This window comes from Schistocerca americana, chromosome 7, assembly GCF_021461395.2.
Source record: "Schistocerca americana isolate TAMUIC-IGC-003095 chromosome 7, iqSchAmer2.1, whole genome shotgun sequence".
Classification (NCBI taxonomy): domain Eukaryota; kingdom Metazoa; phylum Arthropoda; class Insecta; order Orthoptera; family Acrididae; genus Schistocerca; species Schistocerca americana.
The window spans coordinates 77123444-77149160 of NC_060125.1; the positions used below are offsets into that span (position 1 = coordinate 77123444).

The window sequence follows — 25717 nt, forward strand, 5'->3', positions numbered from 1 at the left end:
CAGCACGAATCAGAAGGAGAGTCTCAGCCACGATGGAAGTACCAACCTGTGTCGCGTGAGTAACTCGTCGCTATGAACAGTAGTAGTCTGCATCCGGCTTAAAGTAAAGACCTCTGTATGCGTCCACATTAGAGTCTCATTCTTGCTGTTAGGTTTAGTGCAGTATTAAACACTTCCAGGATACTCACGGGTAACAAAATACAGTCGTGCATAAATTCGTTTTAAATGCTATTGTCAAACTGAATTCTGTGTATTCTTCTTGACTTCTTTTTAACGACAATGTTTTTCCTCAGTGAGATAACTCTGCAGCTACGTTCTAAGACACAATAGGCTACTGACAAAGTTTATTACCTGCAGGAGGAGGAGGAGGAGACGAGACAGAATTTAACATCACTTCGATTATGAGATCATTAGAGGCGGAGCCAAGGCTCGGACCGAGGCAGACAAGGTAAAAGATTCGACTTTGTCCCTTTCAAGGAACCATCCAGTTATCTGTCTTAAACGATGTAGGGAAAGCACGAAAAACCTAAATTCTCATGGATTTGAATCTCTGTCCTCCAGGCTGGGAGTGCAGTATCTTAACCACTGTGCCATTTCGCGCAGTACGTCTTAAGTGTTACGGTAGTTCATAACACACTGACGCAAAAAAGTCGCATCACCAAGGAGGAGTTGTGCGACAAAACGAAAGTTGGTAGCCGTATTACTACATCTGAAAGATGATGTCTGTTCAAATGTCGCGACAGTCAATGAGAGGGTGCAAATCAGATTTGCTTTAAATACGTGTTGTAACGGTCATGAGCGTTAGTTATCGTTGAGCTGAGATGACGTTAGTCAAGAATGTCTTTAAGGTGACAAAGTCGCCGTTATCAACACCTCACTGAGATTGGGTGAGGTCGTGTGACAGGGCTACGAGGAGCTGTATGTTCCTTCTGCAATATCGCAAGGCATGTAGCCACTGTACATGATTTCTGGCAGCGGTGATCACGGCATTGTACGGTCGCAAAAAGACCGGGCTCCGGCCGGCCATGTGGCACTACCGAAAGGGAAGACCATCGCGTTTGGCGTAGGACTCTGGTACATCATACTGCACCTGTGGCAACAAAGTGTGCAGCAGTTGGCACCACAGTGATACAATGAACTGTTACAAATCGGTTTCTCAAGGACAGCTCCGAGCCAGACGCCATATAGCGTGCATTCCACTGATCCCAAACCACCGCCATTTGCGACTTCATAGGTATCAAGCGAGAGCCCATTGGAGGGCAAAGTGGAGTGCTGCTTTGTTTCTTGATGAAAGCTGATTCTCGCTCAGTGCCAGTGATGACCGTGTGTTGGTTAAACGGAGGCCACTTGAGAGACTGCAACCAGCCTGTTTGTGTGGTACACATACTGTACCTACGCCTAGAGTTATGGCCTGGGGTGTGATTTCGTACGACAGCAGGAACACTCTCGTGGCTATCCCAAACACGCTGATTGCAAATTTGTACGTCCGCTTGGTGATTCGGACTGTTGTGCTGCCATTTATGATCAGCATTCCAGGAGGTGTTTTCCAACAGGATAACGCTCTCCCACATACCACTGTCGTAACCCAACATGCTCTACAGAGTGTCGACATGTTGCTTTGGCCTGCTCGCTCATCAGATTTGTCTCCAATCGAGCACATGTGGGACACCATCGGACGAAAAGTCCATCGCCATCCACAAACAGCGTTAACCGCCTTGTACTGACCAACCAAATGCAACGGGCATGGAACTCCATCCCATAAACTGATATCCGGCACCAGTACAACACAATGATGCACGTCTTCATTCTTGCATTCAACATTCTGGCGTGTACACCGGTTATTAATGTACCATCCTTTCACATTTGCAATGGCGTATCTCGCACTTACATTAATCTGTGATCCTGCAATGTTAAGCACTTAAATATGTTACCTAGACATATGTATTTCCGAAATTTAATTAATCTACATTAATTATTTTTTGGTGTTGTGGTTCTTTTCCGTCAGTGTACCTAAATTTAGAAAGACTCGTTTTCCATCTGCATATCAAATGTGACAGAACTGAGGTGTTGGAGTTAATGCAGTGTTAACTGGAAGCTAAAACGGACTGGTAGCACAGTATTCAGCTATTTTTATATTTGAGTGAATTCCTTTCTCGCATCATTCTAAAAAAAAGGAAGACGGTGTGTGACAGTTTCGACTCACATACATGGTCCATTCATGTATTTATAAGAACTCTGCACCTACATCCATATTCTGCAAACCACTGTGAAGTGCATGACAGAAGTTACTTGCCATAATACCAGTTGTTAGGGCTGCATCTCGTTCCACTCGCGTATGGAGTGCAGAAAGAATAATTCCTGAAACCCTTCTGTCCGCGCTGCAATGTGTCTAACGTTGTCTTCGCAATCCTTCCAAGTTTTAGTATACCACTAGATTCTTCTCTTAAAGCTACAGTAGTGTGCAGATTAACTGGGACAACCTCATTTTTTAAGGAATTAAAGGCGGTTAGCTGCAACCAACTTCATGGACTCCTGGCGGACTATTGTTGCCTTGACTATGAACAACAATTGTAGGTCCCCTCCAGTTCAGCTGAGAGCTTGTATGTGTAGCAACAGCGTGTGTTACTTTTGTCGTCTCGACAGGAAACATTGTATTACTATTAAAGTGATCATTATAATCATCTAACTTAAGAAGTGGGCAAAAATAGTTGCACTTCATGAACACACATCCACGGCTGTAAGAGACTTTGCCTCTGTTCTAGATGTGAGAAAATATACCGGCAGTGTTTCAAAACTTAATACGGCCTACAGTGATACTGCCTCATTGTCTCAAAGAGAAAAGGTAGATGCGAACGAAAATGAAAAATCCCCCTAGAATTGCCAAATCCTACTTAGAACAGTAGAATTCATGCTCACAAGACAAGTTAAGACCGTTACAGAGATTTATCGAGTACTGGGGTTGAAACTGACTCTTCAAGGGTAAGCCATAGGCTTCTTGATTGTGAGAGGAATAAAGATACAGTCTGCGAATGTTTGTTTCACATACAACTTGAAACGCCATATCTACGTGTAGTAATCGCTCTTGCATATCTGATGATGGACAAATTCCGAAACTCGTCATATGAGCTATATAGTAATTCTTTCTCTAATGTTTGACTTGCGACCTAGTTAGCCTGAATGCAGAACTACTAATTGTTTTAATTTCAAGTTTGATGTCGGATAACACAATGAGAAAGGAAATACTTTTTTCGCGAGATATAGCTACAAATTACCCGTCCTCGAACTTCTTCTTTACTTGGTGAAACCTTGCTTCCCACCAAATTTCATGATTCTAGGTCAACGGGAAGTATCCTATAGGCTTTGATGAGTGAGTTTGCGAGTATCAAAGTATGTAGCCGTAACGTTTGATTACATTGACTTGAAACCTAACGTTTATTATACCGTCATGGGACCTTAGTATGTGGCATAAACTTCAACTTGACACATCTACCCGTTCCTGGAAAAAGGGGGTCTTAATAGACGGACAGATAGGCAGTTTCATAACAAATGACAGAAAAGTTTTTTGTGTGATATAATTACAGAGTTACAGTTTTAGGATTTTTTCCTTTAACTGTACTCTGAAACTTTGCTTCTTGCCAAATTTCGTGATTCTAGGCCAACGGGAAGTATCCCATACCTTACGATAAGTGAGTTTACGAGTATCAAAATATGTTATCTAAGTGGCCGTATCTTTTTGTTGGATTGACCTAGAAGCTTACATTTATTACAACGCCAAGGGCCTATCAACCTTAACATGAGACATAAATTTCAATGTGATATATCAACCCGTCCCTGAGAAAAAGGGTTTTTAACAGTCGGACAGAAAGACAGACAACAAAACGATCCTATAAGGGTTCCGTTTTAACCTAATCAGGTACGAAACGTTAAGAAGCGTTCGCATAGTCCGAAATATATGAATATCCGACATCCAGTGACTGGAAACTGTAATTTTCAGTGATAAGTAATATTTTATTGTCAGGCGAAACACCCTTGATGTAGTGAGAACTGAACAACTTGACCCTTCCCTTCCCCCTCTTAAAAAAATGTTTTAGGAGTTTTTGAATGCAAGTAGCACTTGGGCACTAGTTCTAGTTAATAGCATGATGAATTCAAGCAGATACATTGGAAATCTTTATGCGCAGGATTGTGACATTCTTACAGACCTTTGCAAGTGGTGGAGGAACGTTTCAACACTATGTGGTCCCGTGTCACAATTCGAAAACAGTCAGGACGTTTCTGGAAGGAGACAACATTATAACGTCCGTCAGTGGCCTGCTAATTCAACAGACTTGAATCCCATCGAGAATTCGTGGAGTATTGTGAAAAGACGTCTTGGAAAAATGGGCTGTTCAACAAAAGAACGCCTATTAGTAAACGAGAGAAAAGTGTGGTTTCAAGACGATGAACTACGAAACATTTGCTCTAACCTGGTCTAACCTATGTCACAACGTGTTCAACAGCTCATTAAAGCAAAAGGAGAGCACATTAGTTATTAATATTCAGTAAGCTACTAACTCTATTACACATATAGTAATAAACGTGTACAGTTAAAGTTTAATGGCCTTGTCCCAATTAATTTACACACCACTGTAATTCTCCAGGATTTTGTAAGCAGGCCTTCTCGGAATATTTAGCTTCTATCTTCAAGCGTCTGCCAGTTCAGTTTCTTCAGCATCCCCGCGACACACTGCAGTGTGACCATTCGTGCGCTCCTTCTTCGTAAACTTTCAGATTCCCGTGTTAGTCCGATTTGGTGCGAATCCCATTCACTTGAAAAATATTCTAGCATTTGTCAGAAGTGTTTTGCAAGCAGTCTCCTTCGTAGAGTGATTGCACTTTCTTAGAATCTTATCAGTGAACCGAATTTTTCCACTAACAGTACCTACGACTGAGTCTAAGTGATGGTTCTATTTCATATCTCTATTAATTGTTACACCCAGGTATTTATGTAATTGTGAATCACTGACATTATAGCCATGCGATACTACAGTTTCTGAAGGGCACAACTATACGCAAGTAAACATTTAAAGGAAGTTTCCAATCTTTGCACCACTTAGAAATCTTATCAGTATCTCATTAAATATTTATGGAATTTTTTTAAGACAGTACTTCAGCGTAGATAACACTATTACCTGTGAATAATCTAAAATTACTTCTAATATTGTCTGCAAGCTCATTAATATATAGCATGAACAACACACTTCCTTGGGGCACGCCTATTGCTGTCCGTAAATCACCATCCAAGAAATCCCCCCATCCAGTTGATGTCGCATAAAGTCATACTTCCGATAATAATTGTGAGGGTGGTACTGAGCCAAATGCATTTCGGAAATCAAGAAATATTACATCTGTATAACTGACTGGATGCATGGCTTTCAGAGTGTCGTGTTAGAAAACCGCTGGTTTGGTTTCGCATGACCAATATATTCTGAATCTATACTGGGTGACACGGAGAAGGTCATTTTGTTCGTTAAGTTAGAGCTCAGGATATGTCCAAAGATTCTACGACACGTGGATGTTAAAGATATTGGACGGTAGTGTTTTAGATCACTTCTCCCATCCTTCTTGTAGACGCGTGTGAACTGTGCTTTCTTCTAATGATTGGGCACAGTGGTTTTTTTCTGGGAATCTTTCGTATTTATGGTACTCAGCAGCAAATTCTGTATAGAGTCTGACAGGGATTTCATCCAGCTCTGTAGTTTGGTTCACTTTTAGAGAGTACATGCGTTTCTCAACGCCACTGACACTACAATTTTTATATCACTCATATATAACATTTAAAAATGGAGTCAGCATTTCTGCTTTTGCTTTGATAAACTCAGTTTCTGTTCCTGTCTCATCTGTGACTATCTGAACACAGACGTTGGTGCCACTGACAGCCGTAACATATGACTAGAATTTCTCTTAGTTTTGTGAGAGGTCTTTCGATAATATTGTTAGGTAGTCACCAAAAGCCTTTTACACCCAAACACGTTTCATTTAGCATTTCTCTGTCGACACCTATAATCCTTGTTTTACACATATTGTGTTGTAGCTGCTGTTTCTTTAGAAGCTCTTTTACAGAAACTGTATACCATGCATCATACTATTCTGCTATGTACATATGTATACAGTGCTTGGTCAACTATTCTTCGAAACTTCAGCCACCATTGTTCTACACGTTCTTGTCCAGAGCTAAATTCTTCTCTAATGACCTCCATGTCGACGGGACGCTAAACCCTAAATTTCTTTCCTTGTTCCTCTTCTAAAGCGAAATGTTTCTAGTTCCTCAATGTGACTTATTACCTCTTTAACTAGTTTACCGAACTTACGAGTTTGTCTTCCTACTTGTTTTAGTTCCTCTTTCTACTTTGGTCAACACTGCTTCCTAATAGTCATTGTTATAAGTTTCAACGTGGACATCGTTAGCAGATCACATCTGTATGTTGCCATTAGATTCAGTATGTTTCCATTGTCAGTAGGTCTCCGAACTAACTGTCTCAGGTAGTTTTCAGAGCAGGCATTAATTTTTATTTCGAATTATATCTTATCACGACCATCATCTACAAAACTGCAGTTATCCCAATTGATCGTTGAATGATTAAAGTTTCTTCCGATAACAGCAATGCGATAGAGGAGCATACGTATTAGCGAACTGAGATTTTGTGTAAAGAACTTTGTCGTTTGTCTCAGTTCCATATTTGAAACTAGTAGTTCTCTTTCGTTGAAGAAAATATTATTCGCTTACACTAACCTACTTGTCATATACTTCTTTTTTTGACTATACTGCATAATTTATTCCCATCCAGGAGAATTGTTTTACTTCAACTACTGTGTCTGCCTCAATTTCGATATTAAGCCATGGTTATTGTTCTTTATCCTCTACTCTTACGTTGTGCTAAGTATACTGTCCGTTCCATTCGACAATTCTTCTATCTACCTTACTTCCGACCAATTCATTTGCGAATCTTAGCATTGGTATTTGCTCCTCTTTCACCTTCATCCCTATTAAGAAATTTACTTCTTTGACATGTAACACAGCCCTTTTAGACCGAATCAGCACGTTCAGACTACGGTAGTACGGGCATGTAAAGAGGCTAGAGCTTCAACGACAGCCGGAATAAGTTTGGAAAGAGATGTGGAAGGAAAACAAACTGTAGGAAAACCCACAATCCGTTGGGTAGATATAATCAATGTTCACATCGCTGCCAAAGAAAGGACAATTAATGCTGTCTTCATATCAGCTTATACACGAACAGAGCATTTTCACATTTAGTTTTTTCACGGAGATTGAGTAGGAATGTACATTTGTCGAATGTTCATACACTTTACCCCTGGTCGTCTTAGAATTTCGAACGATTTACTGCATCTTATACAGGGTGGTCCATTGACCGTGACCGGGCCAAATATCTACATCTACATTTATACTCCGCAAGCCACCCAACGGTGTGTGGCGGAGGGCACTTTACGTGCCACTGTCATTACCTCCCTTTCCTGTTCCAGTCGCGTATGGTTCGTGGGAAGAACGACTGCCGGAAAGACTCCGTGCGCGCTCGAATCTCTCTAATTTTACATTCGTGATCTTCTCGGGAGGTATAAGTCGGGGGAAGCAATATGTTCGATTCCTCATCCAGAAACGCACCCTCTCGAAACCTGGACAGCAAGCTACACCGAGATGCAGAGCACCTCTCTTGCACAGTCTGCCACTTGAGTTTGCTAAACATCTCCGTTACGCTATCACGCTTACCAAATAACCCTGTGACGAAACGCGCCGCTCTTCTTTGGATCTTCTCTATCTCCTCTGTCAACCCAACCTGGTACGGATCCCACACTGATGAGCAATACTCAAGTATAGGTCGAACGAGTGTTTTGTAAGCCACCTCCTTTGTTGATGGACTACATTTTCTAAGAACTCTCCCAATGAATCTCAACCTGGCACCCCCCCCCCCCCTTTACCAACAATTAATTTTATATGATCGTTCCACTTCAGATCGTTCCGTACGCATACTCCCAGATATTTTACAAAAGTAACTGCTACCAGTGTTTGTTCCGCTATCATATAATCATACAATAAAGGATGTATTCGCAATACATTACATTTGTCTATATTGAGGGTCAGTTTCCACTCCCTGCACCAGGTGCCTATCCGCTGCAGATCTTCCTGCATTCGCTGCAATTTTCTAATGCTGCAACTTCTCTGTATAGTACAGCATCATCCGCGAAAAGCCGCATGGACCTTCCGACACTATATCTCACGAAATAAGCGTCAAACGAAAAAACTAAAAAGAACGAAACTTGTCTAGCTTGAAGGGGAAGTTTCGTTCTTTGTAGTTTTTCATTTGATGCATAATTCGTGAGATATTTGGCCCGGTCACTACCACTGGACCACCCTGTATAATACAAGGATTTTTCGAGAATCACAAATACCATACAGATCTTCTGATATTCAGCTGAGTGTGCGGTGATTTGAAACTTCGTGGAAGATTAAAACTGTGTGTCGAACCGAGACTTGAGCCTGGGACCTTGGCCATCCAGTAGCAACTGCTCTGCTGACTGAGCTATGCAAGTACGACTCGCGACGTCTTAGGTTGAAGCTCAGGTCCAGCGCACAGTTTTAACTATATTTCAGTATCCTAATTTTTCTTTAATCTTCTTATCACTACTTCTGTCCGATAGTATCGACATACTCGTATAACTGCTAGTGCCACACTGGAATGTAATTGTAATACTTTTCTGAAAATGAGATGACAAGTGTTGTGTTTCACATGTTCTGACATTAGATCAAATAAATATTTCCCACTGATTTCAGTAAATGAAAATTTGTCTTTGACTACCATGTTCATATAATTCTGAGCCCTTCATAGTATTACTCGAACACTTTCTTCTTCCATATCGACCTGCTACTTCTCGCTTTTCTTTCTTCTAAAAACCATTAATATACCGGCCCGCATCCATCATTAGTTCGTAGTAAAGAACTTGAATGCATTTCTAACGTATTTTTAGGGTCATGCGATGTAACTCTCTTAGGTAATTTTATCTTTGTATTGATTTTTCTGACACGAATTTAAAATAAACATTCTTAGGTAATGTTATCCACCTTTTCTCAGCGTTACGTTTGGCAATCTTGAATCAAATTTCTTTTCTCCGCCATTCTGTTAGAACTGTGTGGCTTCGCATCAGACTGCCTACTCCCGCTCATTTTTTATGTACCGACGAAGTTGTGTATTTGTTAAATAACTGAACTTCTGATCGGTAAAAGCGGTTTAAGAAGCAGTTGGTGAACAGCGGATGGTTCCTAAAATGAGGTCACGGCCGATTTCTGTTCGCATTCATGAGCAAGCGAGTCACTGCGCCGACTTTAATGATAACGCAATTGATAGGACGTCACAGTCCAATCCTCCTCTCTTTCCTGTTTCAGCCCTCGTTTTCTTCACTGCAGTTCCATCCTTTTTCGGCAATGCAGTTTCTGATGAGCGTTTATGGAAGCTTTTGCGTTGTTAATCGCCCGAAGCGTTAATCTGTATTGTAGACTGTAGTGGAAGAGATAGAAACTGTTTCATGGTACTTGATTTTATACTGAATTAGAAAGATTCTGTGTTTATCGTATTTTAATTGAATATGTGTATTTAAAATAAACATGGGAGACGAATCTGGAAACTTGAAAAAATAAAAATTGTTTCATAGCATTTGTTTATGTATCGAATTAGAATCCTTCTGTGTTTATAGAATTTTAATTGAACATATGTATTAAAAATAAACATGAGAAAAAGTCTGGAAAACTTTCAAAAATGCGGAAAACTGCTGGAAAGTTGCAATAGACTCCTGGTTGCGTCAGACTGTTGGGCGAAAATGTGGCTCGTGGCTTCAACACGTGTGTTGTACAAGTCCCTTTAGCACTGTTACTCCACAAAATTGGAATTCCTCGAACTGGTGAGCCACATATAATTACTTCAGAAAGTAAGAGTTAGTGAATATTTAGGCTTACTAAATCATAGTATTTTGCGTTCCCGAAAATTTTGCAATTTAAGTTAACGAGGATTAGAGTCATTGTTGGTTTACTGTTGTTCATGTATATTTATTTAAATATGCAAATAAATACACAGCAATTACTTACATATTACTCCACACGGCTCACTGATAACTTACGGGTAAAGCTAGAAGATTATCGTTGTTGTTGTTGTCTTCAGTCCAGAGACTGGTTTGATCCAGCTCTCCATGCTACTCTATCCTGTACAAGTTTCTTCATCTCCCAGTACCTATTGTAACCTACATCCTTCTGAATCTGCTTAGTATATTCATGTCTTGGTCTCCCTCTACAATTTTTACCCTCCAAGCTGCCCTCCAGTACTAAATTGGTGATCCCTTGATGCCTCAGAACATGTCCTATCAACCGATCCCTTCTTCAAGTTGTACCACAAATTTCTCTTCTCCCCAATTCTAGTCAATACACCCTCATTAGTTACGTGATCTACCCATCTAATCTTCAGCATTCTTCTGTAGCACCACATTTCGAAAGCTTCTATTCCCTTCTTGTCCAAACTATTTATCGTCCATGTTTCACTTCCATACATGGCTACACTCCATACAAATACTTTCAGAGACGACTTCCTGACACTTAAATGTTAACAGATTTCTTTTCTTCAGAAACGCTTTCCTTGCCATTGTCAGTCTACATTTTATTTCCTCTCTGCTTCGACCATCATCAGTTATTTTGCTTCCCAAACAGCAAAACCCCTCTACTCCTCTAAGTGTCTCATTTCCTAATCTAATGCTCTCAGCATCGCCCGACTTAATTCGACTACATCCCATTATCCTCGTTTCGCTTTTGTTGATGTACATCTTATATCCTATCACCACACCAAATCTGAAACTTATCACATTTACTTCAACTGTTTAAGAAATTTCATCATGACAATAGTTTACAAACAAATTTAAAATCAGCGTTTTCAACTAGTAAAAAACGTGTATTTCGTTCTATGAATCTGAAACATCGTCAGTGATCTGGCATGAAACGTATAAATTTTGATTTGCTTCTAGAAATCTGATTTTCTTCTAAATCTAAAAACAATGTTTGACAAAAGATACATGAGCGTTATTTTTTCTTATAGTATCAGTTTTGTTTGGTTTGAGCTCACCTCCTAGCACGTTTTTCAGTCTGGCACATGTTTTTAGCCCTTTCATTATGGTTTGCAGCACTAAACATTTTCCTGATGTGGAATATGCAAATCGAGAAAACAAAACGCTTATGTTAATATTGTATAATAATAATTTTTAGTAGCTGCGAAGATAGATTTTTGGATATCATTGTTAACAGTTGTTTATTTGCGAGAAAATTTTTCAAGCAGGTAACGTAAATTTGATAGCTTTTCGATTTAGTGGCGAGATAAGTTTCTAGCTTGAGTCGTGAATTCTCACCGTGTGATGTGGTGTTACAATTAAAGCAGTAAATGTGTATTTATTTATACACACTGCTCTACGAAATTTAAGAAGGAGACAGACAAAGTAACATAACTAGTCGCTTGGAAATGAATGAAAGTGCGTGAGCATGTTGCCAGAGGTCTCCTTGTCGTGCAAAGTGGGTTGGACGTCACGTGACGAGAGGTGAACGTGACTGGGCTCGCTCCGCAACAGGAGGCGGTTGAAGGAACGGAAAAAGACAGTGTCCGTCAACCAGCGTGCAGCTACGATGCTGTGTTCTTTCTTACAACGTGGCCTGGAGACATTTTTTGGATGACGCCACACGGGGAAGAATTATTAGGAAATTCGAAGAAAAAGGAACTGAGGTGGTTGTAGCCGAGGAGTTTGGTATTGCTCACATAATTTTTTCACGTGTATCGAGACCGTTCCGAATCACAGGCACTGTTGCCCTTAGGAGAGGAAGTGGTACACCACGGTCAACTACGTCAGCAGATGGCCGCTACATTGTGCAGCAGGCGAGAAGGAACCCACGTCGAACAACGGGTGCAGTTGCAGCCGCATTTAACAGAACTGGAACACATGCAATCTCACGCTCCACAGTGGCACGGCGACTGCATATTTGTGGTCGTTCAGACCGACTACCAGTACGTTGTGTTCCTTTTACACAGGCGCATCGGTGGAATCCTTTGCGATGGCGCCAATAGCATGAGAACTGGGCCAACGGTGAGTGGAGTCGCATGTTCTTCTCGCATGACGGCAGATTCAGTCTGAGGAGTGATTCCGGGCCGTCAGTGGCGAGTGGTGGGAACAGGTAATGCAATCAGAAGCATTGTCGAACATGATCGTTTTGACAGTGTAAGTGTTATCGTGTAGTGAGACATAATGTTGCGTGGGTACACTGACTTCCAGATCTCTAAGCACGTTACACTCACTGATCAACGTTATTGTGGTACTGGACTCTTTCCCCATGTGCGTTTTGTCAGATGTTCATTCCGCCCTGACTTCATTTGTATCGATGACAATGCCCGACCACATCCAAGAGCGCAGGTACAGGAGCTTGTGCAGTTGTCGACAGCGTTGTTACAGGAATGGAACGCCCAACCACAACAACTCGCTAAAAGCCTGGTGGGCAGCATGGTAACGATTTGCAGAGCATGCATTGCCGACCGTGGTAAATACACAGCCTATTAAGAACCATGCCCGCACCATACCGTTGCTTGCGGAGTATGTATGTAGATACAGATGTAAATGTTTCTTTAATGTCCAGTGGGCCATCATAAATCCCGATCGTTTCAGTGTAATTACTGCCTTTACATAACAGTGTCATTTATGTTCGCCTCATCGAATATTTCGTTCACTTACCTTCTGTGCTATACCACTGCAGTTTTCTCAATGTATTCCAAGTTTCATCGCGCTATATTATGTGACAGTCAGTGGCACATTATGAGAAAGTTGCTTTCTTACTATATTTTTGCCCATAGTGCATTTAAATAAATACACATGAGTAAATTTAAACGATAAAGTACACATATGACAAACCACGGATAAAATGAAAACCAGAAATAGCAATTAAATTGGCAAGGCACAGACGTAGAATGCTTTTATCCAGTGGAACGTAAATAAATATTAGCGATGCAATGTTTTGTCATGTTTTAAGTCACGACAATGCGTAGAGCTGCAAGGCGACATGGAAGTAGACAGAAAACATCAGTGCCAGTCCCCGCAAAATGTACAAGGAGGTGACACCTTGCGGCGTTAGAGAAAACCAGGCAATTATGACGCAACGAAAAAATCACGCTGATACATCTTTTGTAACGAACTGTTTTTTGATGCAGAAGCAAATCAAAACTGCGTTCAGTGACAATGTTTTTAATCATTATAACGAAAGGCTTATGGTAATTACAAAGAGACATTTTAGTAGCTTTCAAAGGCGGATGTTCAGTACCTTTAATAATTGTTAAGTGTCGGCGGTGACGCAACCGAAGATGTTTTGTGAAGAGTCGATGCTTTTAAATTATGACTGCCAGCTAAGGTATTCGAAAAGGCTTATTCTGACACCCGCAGGTAAACGCTATTTTGGATTACTCTAATAGCTCAACTTTCTATGTAGAGTACCCACAGTAGAAATATTACGTACTGAATAAAAAGGATCGCTGCGACTGTTAAAAATCTTTATTCAGAGACATGACCGGTTTCGGGAGCTATATTTGCATCATCACGTGTTTATAGTCAGCCCATAGAAGCGATATGTTGAAAAGCCGGAAAAAAGCGCATTCCCAACTTTGTGATCAAAGTACTTTAAAAATGCTATCTCGCAAATGTGCTAACGTTCATAAATAGAAGGCGGGGACTGAGGCCATCATGAAACCTCCAATACAGACAGCCTGCGGTGGAAGCATCGCTGTTGCCAATATTGAAGTAAGTCGCAGAGGTCTTTCTTATTCAGCATCAAATAGCAGCATTCGGACAGACGAAATAAGTTCGTCGGAGGCCGTGCAGTACTGAACACACGCTATGCTGGCGGGCCTGAAGGTCGAGTATATTGGACGACCGCCTCTGCCGACAGGTGGTGCCTGCTTCTGGGCTCCTTCTTCAGTCAGAGCTCGGCCGAGTGGGAGCGACTGCTGTCCAGGCAGCGCAGGAAAGTGCTCTTCGTCGATGCCAGCAGCATGGGGGTAAGAGCGGCCTTCGTCTCAGTGTTTTACGCTTCCAGCTGGAATAACATCTCTGTTGGCTAACGAGGCAGCTACGGTTCTAGTGCATAGTCTCTCTACTCTCTCTGCATCCGTTTGTGATTGCTTCTCTCTCTCTCCCTGTGTGTGTGTGTGTGTGTGTGTGTGTGTGTGTGTATCTTCCACAAGCTAATCCACTCAAACAAATTAGTAAAAGCGTTTTATTTTCACATACCTAACAATTTGGAAACATTGCAGGTAACTTTTGGATATAAAGTAGAATGGGAACTAACAATCTCGGCAAAGCTGATGAATTCTAGAAACTACAAGCCACCTTCTTTAACTGCTTGCGTGAAGGGCCGCCCACGTGGACTGGCTTGTGTCTTGATCGATATCATTCCAGTCAGGTAGGAGCACACATTTAAAGACTGACTGCACCTGCTGTCAACACAAAATCCATCACGATTCGTGATACCACAGTTAAGAGTCGGTCGATCACAGAAACCTGAGTAAGAGAAGAATGAGAAAGATCTTCTCGTAAGACAATGCAGCAAAAACAGTGACTTGCTTAACGTAGGCGGAAACGATTAACAGACTAAAAGAAACAGCATCTCCTACATTTACCCGTCCCCTTAGCCATAATCTGCAGACGTGTGATCATCCCTGTGGATAATCGTGAGTGCAAACTTCGGGTTTATAATGTATGAATTATAGCTTTCTCAATGTTGGCAGAAGTTGTTGATATTGTAGTTCATATATTAATTGCATAATGGGCTCCCCACATTTTTGGAAAAGTGATTTCAAAAGGTATATTTGTGTGAATTGCAATCCCTAGGACATTGCACTGGCGATATATGTTAAACACTGATGATCGAATTATTATTATCGTTATTATTATTATAGTAAAACATTCTAAACGCTGCCGGAAAAATGCAACATTCTCAAGCACAATGTCATTTTATTGACAAGCGAGGTAACAGGTAGTTCGTCATTTCAGAAATATATGATTAGAAAAGTTGACCAATCAAACACACAGTATATTCTATCCGAAAAGTTGATTAATACACAGTTCACCCCGATCTGGTGGCAACACAGGCGTGTATTGTCGCATGTAAACGGTGATTAAGGTGCTGAATGGCATGCCGCAATTGATCGTCCCAAGGATCTTGCGCCTTCCGTTGCAGTTCGGCAATACTTCTTGCGGGCCCTGGAGAACGAGTAAGTTACCGCTTCATCACGTCCCACACATATCGGTCGCATCAGTCGTACGTAGACCCGCACTGTTCTCCTAAAATGCACATCACCTTACTGTCGAAGAAATGACACTAGCACGAGGATACCAGACTGTGCAATATAGCAGACGCCAGTTACTTTACCCTGCAGAAACATCTAATGTGACCAAGAGTTGTAACTAATGGCCCACCGCGCCCTACATCCCTCATTCGTATAGAAAGAGAGCGCACTCTCATCACTGAAGACAACAGCAAGCCATTCCACCTTCCAGTCAATTCTTCCAAGACACCAGAGTAGCCCTGATCGGCGATGTCGTGGTGTCTACGGTAACCTGGAAAGAGCCACACGTGATCTTAATCCTCCTGCAAGCAGAGAGGTCCCAATGGTCCCTGCTGACCCAGCAAGTGCTTAATGTGTCCCTGGATGACGTTCGGTCAGCCACAGCCGCTCGCACCGTATGTTGATCTTGCCGTGCGTCTGACCTAATCGGACGTCCTCAAGCTGATCCACAGGTGTGGGAATGATCCACAGACCACTGCTGAAAGCAGCGACACATCACTAATACATCGTGCTAAACGTATGCAGCAATCTGTCGGTACGTCCATCCAGCTTCCAGCAGACCCACAATGCGACCCCCGCTCAAATGGTTGGAGCTGTTCAAGAGGAGTACGTATTCGTTAGTGGGGCACGGTTGTACCCTAGAACGAACGTTGCAAGCACTGTTGACCTCTAAGCTCGTCTCACTTACTGCCTGCAGAGTCGAAACAAAGGCTGCACACCCAGGCCTCCTAGACGAAATCTGATCGCCGATGACTGCTCTGACAAATGAATCACTAACAGTGCAATCCACCAGTATGCACGTACTATGTACCCTGCTGGCACTGAACACAGTCCTTCAGGGTTCTGCATTTTTTCCAGCAATTTATATTTCATTTTGATTAATGAATCATTATATCAAAACATTTTATTGTTATTATTATTAAATTCATAGGCATTTCCGATGTGATGGCAAGTTTTATTTGGTGTTGGACCAAGCAAAGAACCATCAAAGGAGAAAATAATAAAGACGTGTATGTGATGGTTTCTGTGAAACAGGTTTGCTTCAAACTGTGGAAAAAGCACAGCTGATAAAATCTCCCGTTCCTTTTGTGACGTGGCCATTTATGCCAGAACTGTCATAGAAGTTATTTTTATAGTGTAATATGCAGATCTCAGTAGTGAAAATACTCAGTTCTTCAACACTGTAGGAAAACTATAGACAACACTCGCCACTGCCAATGACTGTAGTGCCGTACTCCTTCTTCTCCCTCTTTCCTTTTAACACGGTGAGGAAGACCTATTATTTTGAAGATTTGGGAGTTTTTTTAGTAGTCTCATGACAGACCAGTGGTGTTACAAAATTGTTTTCTATCAAAAATCATTTCACCACATGTAAAGAACAGGGAGGGAAATGGCAGTCTCCTGATGAAGGTATATTTAGATATACCGAAACCGTGGTCAAGAATTTTAATAAATCTTTATCCTGCAACTGTTTTGGCTGTCATCATTTACCGTGAACTATTCACATTCACACAATGGTACTTCAGTCTCACTGTAAACCTGTAAACAGCCTGTAGCCACGTCCGCACCGCTCTGGACCGCTGGTATCAACAATAATTGAAGTAGTCTGATCCATGGCGCATGCAGTTTCTGAGCGGGAACATTCAACTGTTTCGGTGCTGTTAATTCATTATTGTTGACTGCACTTTGGTTACCGCCTGTCGTCAGTGTCATTGTCGTTTCGATATTTGCCTTTTATTGTCTGCCACCAAGCAGCCTTTAACTCAGTTTCCTGTCGGTGTTTGTGAATAGGTGTTTACGTAACAATGAACTCCGTGTCTGGATTAAAATGCCGAAACGCTCAGTACTGTGCGAATGCAAAAAATCATATGACTGGATTAAAATGGATACTTAAGGTAAATTCAGTGCGATATATAGTATCTGCAAGGACGACTCGCATTCTGAAACTACAGTAATTAAAGAAAATTAACTAATAATGATATGTTTCTCGCGATAAACACTTCCGAGAAAAGACACTATATGTTTAAAAAGCAAGTGATTAAGTCACCGAACAATCAAAAAACTGTACCTTATAATGCTTTCTGTTCACGCCATCTCACATTTACCGAACAGAATTATCGGTGATGGGTGCAAACCAGCGGAAAGAGAGAGATGCATATTCAATAAATTTAAATAAAAAAAGCAATTGTTCATTTATTCGAACATAAATTTATAATGGATCACTGCTTATTAGCCTCTTAAAGTCAACCAAAACTCCGTATGGCGAAAGAAAAATGCGTTATAAGCAAATACAGACGAGTACATAAATTTTAAAAAATACTTTGTTTCTAAATGTGCTTTTTACTCAATTCTTTTTTAAATAAGATACATTTATTAGTCTCTAAAAAAGTTTGCAAATCTTGTCATGGTTCACGTACATCCGAAAAGACCGGAAGAGTATGGAAGTGAAACCACTCAAACCCGAAGACCGAGTGAAAACATTCATGCTATAGACATAACCAAAAAAATGGTTCAAATGGCTCTGAGCACTATGGGACTTAACATCTGTGGGCATCAGTCCCCTAGAACTTAGAACTACTTAAACCTAACTAACCTAAGAACATCACACACATCCATGCCCGAGATAGGATTCGAACCTGCGACCGTAGCAGTCGCGCTGTTCCGGACTGAGCGCCTAGAACCGCTAGACCACCGCGGCCGGCTAGACATAACCGAGACAGACTTGGTCATTTGGTTCTCTCTCACATCGAATGAAACCAATAAGACACGGAAATTGAGTGAAAAACATTCATATAGCTGACGTAGCCGCAGTTACTAGTTTTATTAGGTTATTCCATTCGACTGAAAAAACTGACTGAGCGAAAAAACAGTTGACTGGCTAAAATCGGTTTTACCTCGTATTACTTGCAACAAATACGTTATATCAAGAATGAAGTTATGTGCATTAAGAAGCTAAGTGCATGATTGGTCTTGCTTTTCTTGCATACACACTGATCAGGCATAACGAATTATCTAAATGCGATAGCGCAAGGAAAAATAGTTGCACAGGGGGTCCGATGCCTGACCCGACGAACAAATCGAACCACCTGGCGGAGAACCAGTTAGACGGCAACAACAGCTGCTACGCGCGAGCTCGTAATTGGGAAACCCTTGACAGCGGCCTGCGTTTCATTGTCAAGATGGAAGCGAAGCAATTCTTCACCATCAAAGTCGGGATCAGGACCCACAGGAAGGCGGGAAGAGGTGTCCACATTGACATATTTAGATATAGATCCAAATGGATTTCAAAACTCTAGCGAGACAAGAACAGCGCCCAGCTTTCAAAGCAGTGTGTCAGGCAAGCAAGTGTGAGGGTTAAACAAGGAAACCAAGAGTTTACGGTCAGTAATAAGGTGAAACTTGGCGCCATACAAAAAACATGAAATTTCTTGGGAGCAAAAACTACAGCAAAAGCCTCATTTTCCACCTAGCAGTAGCGGAGCGGGGACGGAGTGAGAGATTTAGAGGCGAAAGCAACAGATCGTTCTGAGCCACTGGCACATTAGTGGGCTAGGACAGCGCCAAGGCCGTATTGTGAGGCGTCAGTCGCCAAAACTATGTGCTGATCCGGAGAGAAAGTAGATAAACAAAGGGCCCAATGTAGTTTGGATTTCAACCTTTGAAAAGCACGTTCACAACCCGGACTCCAGCAAAAAGGTACATTCTTGTGCAACAAGACATGCAACGGATGGGACTATGTGACCGCCCCTGGAAGGAATTTATCATAGTAGGCTATCTTCCCTAGAACGGCCTGAAACTCGTCGTGCAAGATGGGCAACGCATGGACGTAACAGCAGAAATGTGACCTGGCATAGCCGGCCGCTGTGGTCGAGTGGTTCTAGGAGCTTCAGTCCGGAAACGCACTGCTGCTACGGTCGCAGGTTCGAATCCTGCCTCCGGCATGGATGTGTGTGATGTCGTTAGGTTATTTAGTTTTAAGTAGTTCTAAGTCTAGGGGACTGATGACCTCAGATGTTAAGTCCCATAGTGCTTAGAGCAATTTGACCTGGCAGAGGGAGAACCGCACCCTTCAAGACCTCGAACCCCCAGTAAACAATAGAAGGTTGAAAAACTGAGTTTTGCAAAGTTACACCGTAGACCTGTGAACTGTAAAACAGAAAACAAAGTGCTCAAATATTTCAAGTGATCAGCCGTGGAGGAGCCTCTGACAACAATGTTAGCCAAATAATTAATGCAATCTAGGACAGGCATAGTTAACTGCTCTAAAAATCGTTGGAAAATAGCAGGGGCCGCTAGCCACACCAAAAGGAAGGCGCAAATATTGATAGAGACCGAAAGGAATATTCAAAACCAGAACTCGCCGAGACTCGTCCACAGGAACCAGTAGATACGCTTCCGCCAAATTGATTTCAGGAAAGTACTGACGTGTCGATATTTTCACCAGCAGTTCCTCCTGGCGTGGGAGAGGGCACGTATCCACGATCGACTGCGCGTTGACAGTAGTTCTAAAGTTGCCACCGAGGCGAAGTTTCCCCGATGGTTTCCCAACCACAACTAGTGGAGATCACCATTCACTAGCCGCAACAGGTTGCACCGCCCCTAGTGATTGAAGTCTGTCCAAGTCTGCTTTCACCTGCTCTTTCAGGGTGACAGGAATAGGATGCGCAAGACAAAAATTAGGCCGAGCCGTGGATTTCAAAGAAATGTGAACAGAAAAATTCGTAGCACACCATGTGTATAAAAATGGTGCTATATTTAGAATAGTCGACATATAATCTTACGGGGTTACCGTCTGGGCCAGATGCCATCCTGGCGCCTAAGGATCTTAACTGTTTTACAATCCCAGATGCACTAAACACTGCCAGCCGTCCTTGCGTTTGTTCGACAATTGAAAGGGGGAATGGTGCTGCAATCCTTTACCGTAAACGAGTTTTTGAAAGCTAGGTTTAGAAGTTCAGCCTTCTGTTTATCATCATCCTTTACATTACCCGTACTGTCAACAAGAGAAGGTGTTCAATTAGTAGATTTTACGTACGACCAAAATCTTTTGGGGTTATTTTTAGAATCTGCAGATAAAATATTACTTTCAAATTCGTTTAAAGAATCTTTCATTGAGCTTTTGAAAAGCTACTTTCATTTCGCATAATATCTGTTTGTCAGCGGGGCAGTAACTAAGTTTAAAGCGACTGTGCAAAATTCTCTGCTTTCTCAGCAACTCTGTAATATGTTAGTTGAAACAAGGTGGATCTTTTCTCTCCCACATATTTTTGCTAGGCACATATTTCTCTAGCACGTGGTGGACAATACCTTTAAATTCCGACCAAAGATGATCATTATCCTTGAGTCCCGCAGTGAATGCTTGAAGCTAACTATGAAGATATTCATTAATGACATTTCCATCTGCTTTCCCAAACAAGAAAACTCTACGCTGTTTCTTTGGTTTTATTGCAACTTTCACTGACATAGAAGCCACAACGACATTATGGTCGCTAATACCTTGTTGTAGATTAACTTCCTCAAAAAGATTAGGACTGTTTGTTGCCAAAATATCTAATATGTTCCCATCTCGAGTTGGTTTTCTAACCAGTTCCTCAATGTTGTATGTTGAGAGCACTCTTAGAATAACTAACACGAGTCTTTGCTTCTGCCTGCTGTGATAAACGTGTAATTTTCCAGTCAATGGAGGCAAAATTAAAGTCTCCACCTATAACTAATGGATAATTGGGATAGAGTGGCCGAGCGGTTCTAGGCGCTACAGTCTGGAACTGCGCGACCGCTACGGTCGCAGGTTCGAATCCTGCCTCGGGCATGGATGTTTGTGATGTCCTTAGGTTAGTTAGGTTTAACTAGTTCTAAGTTCTAGGGGACTAATGACCTCAGCAGTTGAGTCCCATAGTGCTCAGAGCCATTTTTTTGTTCCCATCTCGAGCTGGTTTTCTAACCAGTTCCTCAATGTTGTATGTTGAGAGCACTCTTAGAATAACTAACACGAGTCTTTGCTTCTGCCTGCTGTGATAAACGTGTAATTTTCCAGTCAATGGAGGCAAAATTAAAGTCTCCACCTATAACTAATGGATAATTGGGATAGAGTGGCCGAGCGGTTCTAGGCGCTACAGTCTGGAACTGCGCGACCGCTACGGTCGCAGGTTCGAATCCTGCCTCGGGCATGGATGTGTGTGATGTCCTTAGGTTAGTTAGGTTTAAGTAGTTCTAAGTTCTAGGGGACTGATGTCCTCAGAAGTTAAGTCCCATAGTGCTCAGAGCCATTTGAACCATTTGATAATTGGGATATTTATTTCCTATATACTCAAGACTTTCCCTGAAAAGTTCTGCAACGTTTGTTGCGGATGCTGGTGGTCTATAAAAACATCCTAATACAATGGTCACTCCTTGTCTGACTGACAGCTTTATCCAGACTATTTCACAATACGACCCAGTATCGATCTCAACTGCGTTTAAACAGCTTTTAACTAAACATTGTCCAATCCGAGTTCAAAATTTCACTGCTATTTATGTCCGGTTTCAACCAGCTTTCGGTACCTAATATAACATGGGCATTACTACTGCATATTTCTGAGAGTAACTCAGGGATCTTGCTACAGACACTCCGACGGTTTACTAACATGAGATGTAGCATATGTAAATCCTTTGGAATGACCTGTTTAGGCGAACTAACAACTTTTACAGTTGGCACATTCACATTAGTGTCATGAACTGATAATTTTTCAGGCCAACGGTTTGTTTCCCGTGGGGAGGAACCTAATCTACAAAAACCCGATGTGCACGCCACAAGTACTGTGCTACCCATGTAGCTGCTTCCTCTGTGTAGTGCGCTAATGACAATACACACAGGCCCAAACCCGATAGAGGACTCGAACCTCCGACAGGGGGAGCCGCGTGGACCGTGAAAAGACGCCCTAGATCACACGGCTGTAAGAAGGGCTCAGAAGTTGTATCATAAAACAGATTTACTCAGATATTGTAGTGTAACATTAATTTACCACGTATTTTACGTTTGCTTAACTGTTAACGCTATCAGGTTGCGCTAGTCAAACGTATACAAGTGAGGTTAGAATTCACTGTCAGTATCGCTTTTCCTAGTAAAACGTATAGAAACTGCTACCTTCAATGTGTCGAGCCTAAATGACACCAATAAACGTGAATACTGATCGCACGATACAGCAGTTGTCAAAAATGGCTAGGTCGTCCACAATGGCCAAACTGTCAACGCATACCTCTTTCAGGTTTGAGCCCTAGCCTGAACTGCTGCTCATCTGCTCTGGCTCAGTGTCTTCTTCCGTTCTCGAAAGACCTTTTCCAAGACACATTTAAAATGCATTGAAGGGTCGATCACCTTCTATGATGCCAGTTTTGATTTCAAAGCGTCCGGGATCTCGCCAACGAATTTCACTTCCGATAAGTGCTATTTTGTTGGGTTTTTTTTTCCATCCGCCTCTATGTCGCTTAACAAGCTTAAGCTCCTGCTGCTTCACTCGCATAGAATCTGCAGTCTGCACCAATTTCTTTCGTTTTAACGAAATATTTTGAAAAATCTATTCATCCCCTATTTCACCCCGTTAAGTGTTGAATTTTCAATAATGCTGTCGTTCTAGGCGCTTCAGTCCGGAACCGCACGACTGCTACGGTCGCTGGTTTGAATCCTGTCTCGGGCGTGGATGTGTGTGATGTCCTTAGGTTAGTTAGGTTTAAGTAGCTCGAAGTTCAGGGGACTGATGGCCTCCGATGTTAAGCCCCATAGTGCTCAGAGCCATTTTTTTGACGTTCTAGTTTCAAAATTGTCTTAATATCGACATATTTTCAAGTAACTTTTCAATAAGGGGTGGAATATAAGAAAAATCCCTTCTTAAACGATGCCTACAGTATAACACCAACGTCTTCACCAAATGTCAAGTTTCTGTCTTTAGCGGTTGGGCTGTGCTATAATCAGCCAGTGACTCATTCAGGACATTTCCTTTACGCATACACTAATCAGACAAAACATTATGACCACCGACCTGCTATCGATATAAACCCATCAAGGCGATAGCTGAGGCACCCGGCGAGGAGTAACTACCAGTCAGACACATGCGCGGTGCATGTAGTATCAGTGGGCGTATTGTCCGTGTGTAGAATGGGGAAGGCCTGCGATCTACCTGCGTTTGATCGAGAGCGGACTGTGATGACCCGGAAGCTCAGCGTGAGCATTTCGGAAACTGCACGGCTTTTCTGGTGTTCGAGGAGTGCTGTGGTGAATGTCTTCAACATGTGGCCAGACCAAGGTGAAACCACGTCCGGACGTCGTGGGATTGGGCGGCCGCCCTTGATTACAGATGTCTGACGCCGTAGCCCGGACAGACTGGTAAGAGAAGACAGGCGGCGAACTGTGGTAGAACTAAGATCACTCTTTAGTGTTGGGCAGAGTAAAAGTGTATCTCAACGCACAGTGCACCGAATACTGTTGACAACGGATCTCCGCAGCCGACGAACCATGCGTGTGTCAATGTTCACACCACGACATCCCCAACTAAGACTGAAATCGCCACGTGACAATCGGCGTTGGCACAGTGGTTCAAAAATGGCTCTGAGCACTATGGGACTCAACTGCTGAGGTCATAAGTCTCCTAGAACTTAGTACTACTTAAACCTAACTAACCTAAGGACAACACACACATCCATGCCCGAGGCAGGATTCGAACCTGCGACCGTAGCGGTCGCACGGTTCCAGACTGTAGCGCCAGAACCGCTCGGCCACCAGCGGCCGGCTGGCACAGTGGCAGGACGTTGCATGGACTGAGGAATTACGATACCTTCTTCATCACGACAGTGGGCGGGCGCAAATCCATAGTCTTCCAGGGGAAACAGCTCCCTGACACCTGTACTCTGGGGCGGAGACAAGCTGGCGGCCACTCCATTATGCTCTGCAGAACATTCACGTGGTTCACGTGGGAACCCATGAGTCCAGCTCGTGCAAGCCACCATGACGGCCAAGGGGTATCGTACACTGGTTGCAGACCACGTACAGCACTTCATGACGAAAATGTTTCCCGACGGCAGAGCCATTTCTCAATAAGATAAGCCACCGTGAGTGTAATGGAGTGGTTCGAGGACCACAGTGGCGAGTTCCAGTTGATATTCCGGCCCCCTACCTCGCCAGATATGAGCCCTATCGGGTACACCTGGGATGTGATGGAACGTGGCGTGAGAGCTCATAGCCCCCCCTCCCCGAAATTTATGGGAATTAGGTGACTTGTGTGCACTGATGCGGAACCAGTTCCCTCCAAAGACTTGCCGAGGCCTCGTTCCTGCCATGCTACAACGTATCGTCGCTGTTATCCGTGCCAAAGGTGGAAATACTTGGTAGGTGGCAGTCTGATCACTGTAGAGCTTTTATGTGGTGTCTATTAATGTAGGGTCCGATCAAGTGAAATGCGTAAATGAACAGCTATTGTGCTTCTTGTTACGGACTGAGGTGCACTGTTCTCAGAACTAGTTTTTTCTTACAGTCTCATTTCAAAAAAAAAAAAAAAAAAAAAAAAAAAAAAAAAAAAAAAAAAAAAAAAAAAAAGGCTCTGAGCACTATGGGACTTAATATCTATGGTCATCAGTCCCCTACAACTTAGAACTACTTAAACCTAACTAACCTAAGGACATCACACAACACCCAGTCACCACGTCTCATTTCTCGTTTGGCCTTCAAATGGTTCTGAGCACTATGGGACTTAACATCTGAGGGCATCCGTCCCCTAGAACTTAGAACTACTTAAACCTAACTAACCTAAGGACATCACACACATCCATGCCTGAGGCAGGTTTCGAACCAGCGACCCTAGTAGCCGCGTGGTTCCGGACTGAAGCGCCTAGAACCGCTCGGCCACAACGGCCGGCCGTTTGGCCTTCCTTGGCTCGGATGGACCCTGTTACTGCTATTATTCTGGTTATTGCTAATGTAGTCGTCTTTATTATTGTTAACCGACTCTGGTCTCTACTTCCCGTTTCAGATACTGCTCGCGCTTGCGACGCCGATCGACCTTCCGGGTCGGGACGTGTCCTTTTCGTACAACTTTGAAGCCAATTACGCTCTGCCGAGCAACCTGACGCAGCTGCTCGAGTACGATTTCACGCTGGTGCGGAGACAACGCTCCCTAGACCGACGCTCGGCCTACAGCCTGCTGGAGAAGCGCTTCGAGAGGCAAGTCCTGTGCTCAGCGCACATCCAAGGTGCAAGTTGTCGACGCGTGTACCAGTCGCAAGCTAATTGGCGCTCGAAAACGACACGAGCGTCGAAGTCTTCTGCTATAGAGACCCACTCTTCCTTT

The 25717-nt window shown here is 42.7% G+C and overlaps 1 protein-coding gene across 1 annotated transcript in view; it reads left to right on the forward strand.

The window, feature by feature from the left end:
• LOC124622725 overlaps window positions 1-25717 on the forward strand; it is a 109659-nt gene that overhangs the window by 75814 nt on the left and 8128 nt on the right. The window contains exons 5-6 of the mRNA XM_047148516.1: window positions 14003-14111; window positions 25400-25590. Coding sequence (XP_047004472.1) covers window positions 14003-14111; window positions 25400-25590 — 300 coding nt within the window. The remainder of the gene's footprint in view (window positions 1-14002; window positions 14112-25399; window positions 25591-25717) is intronic.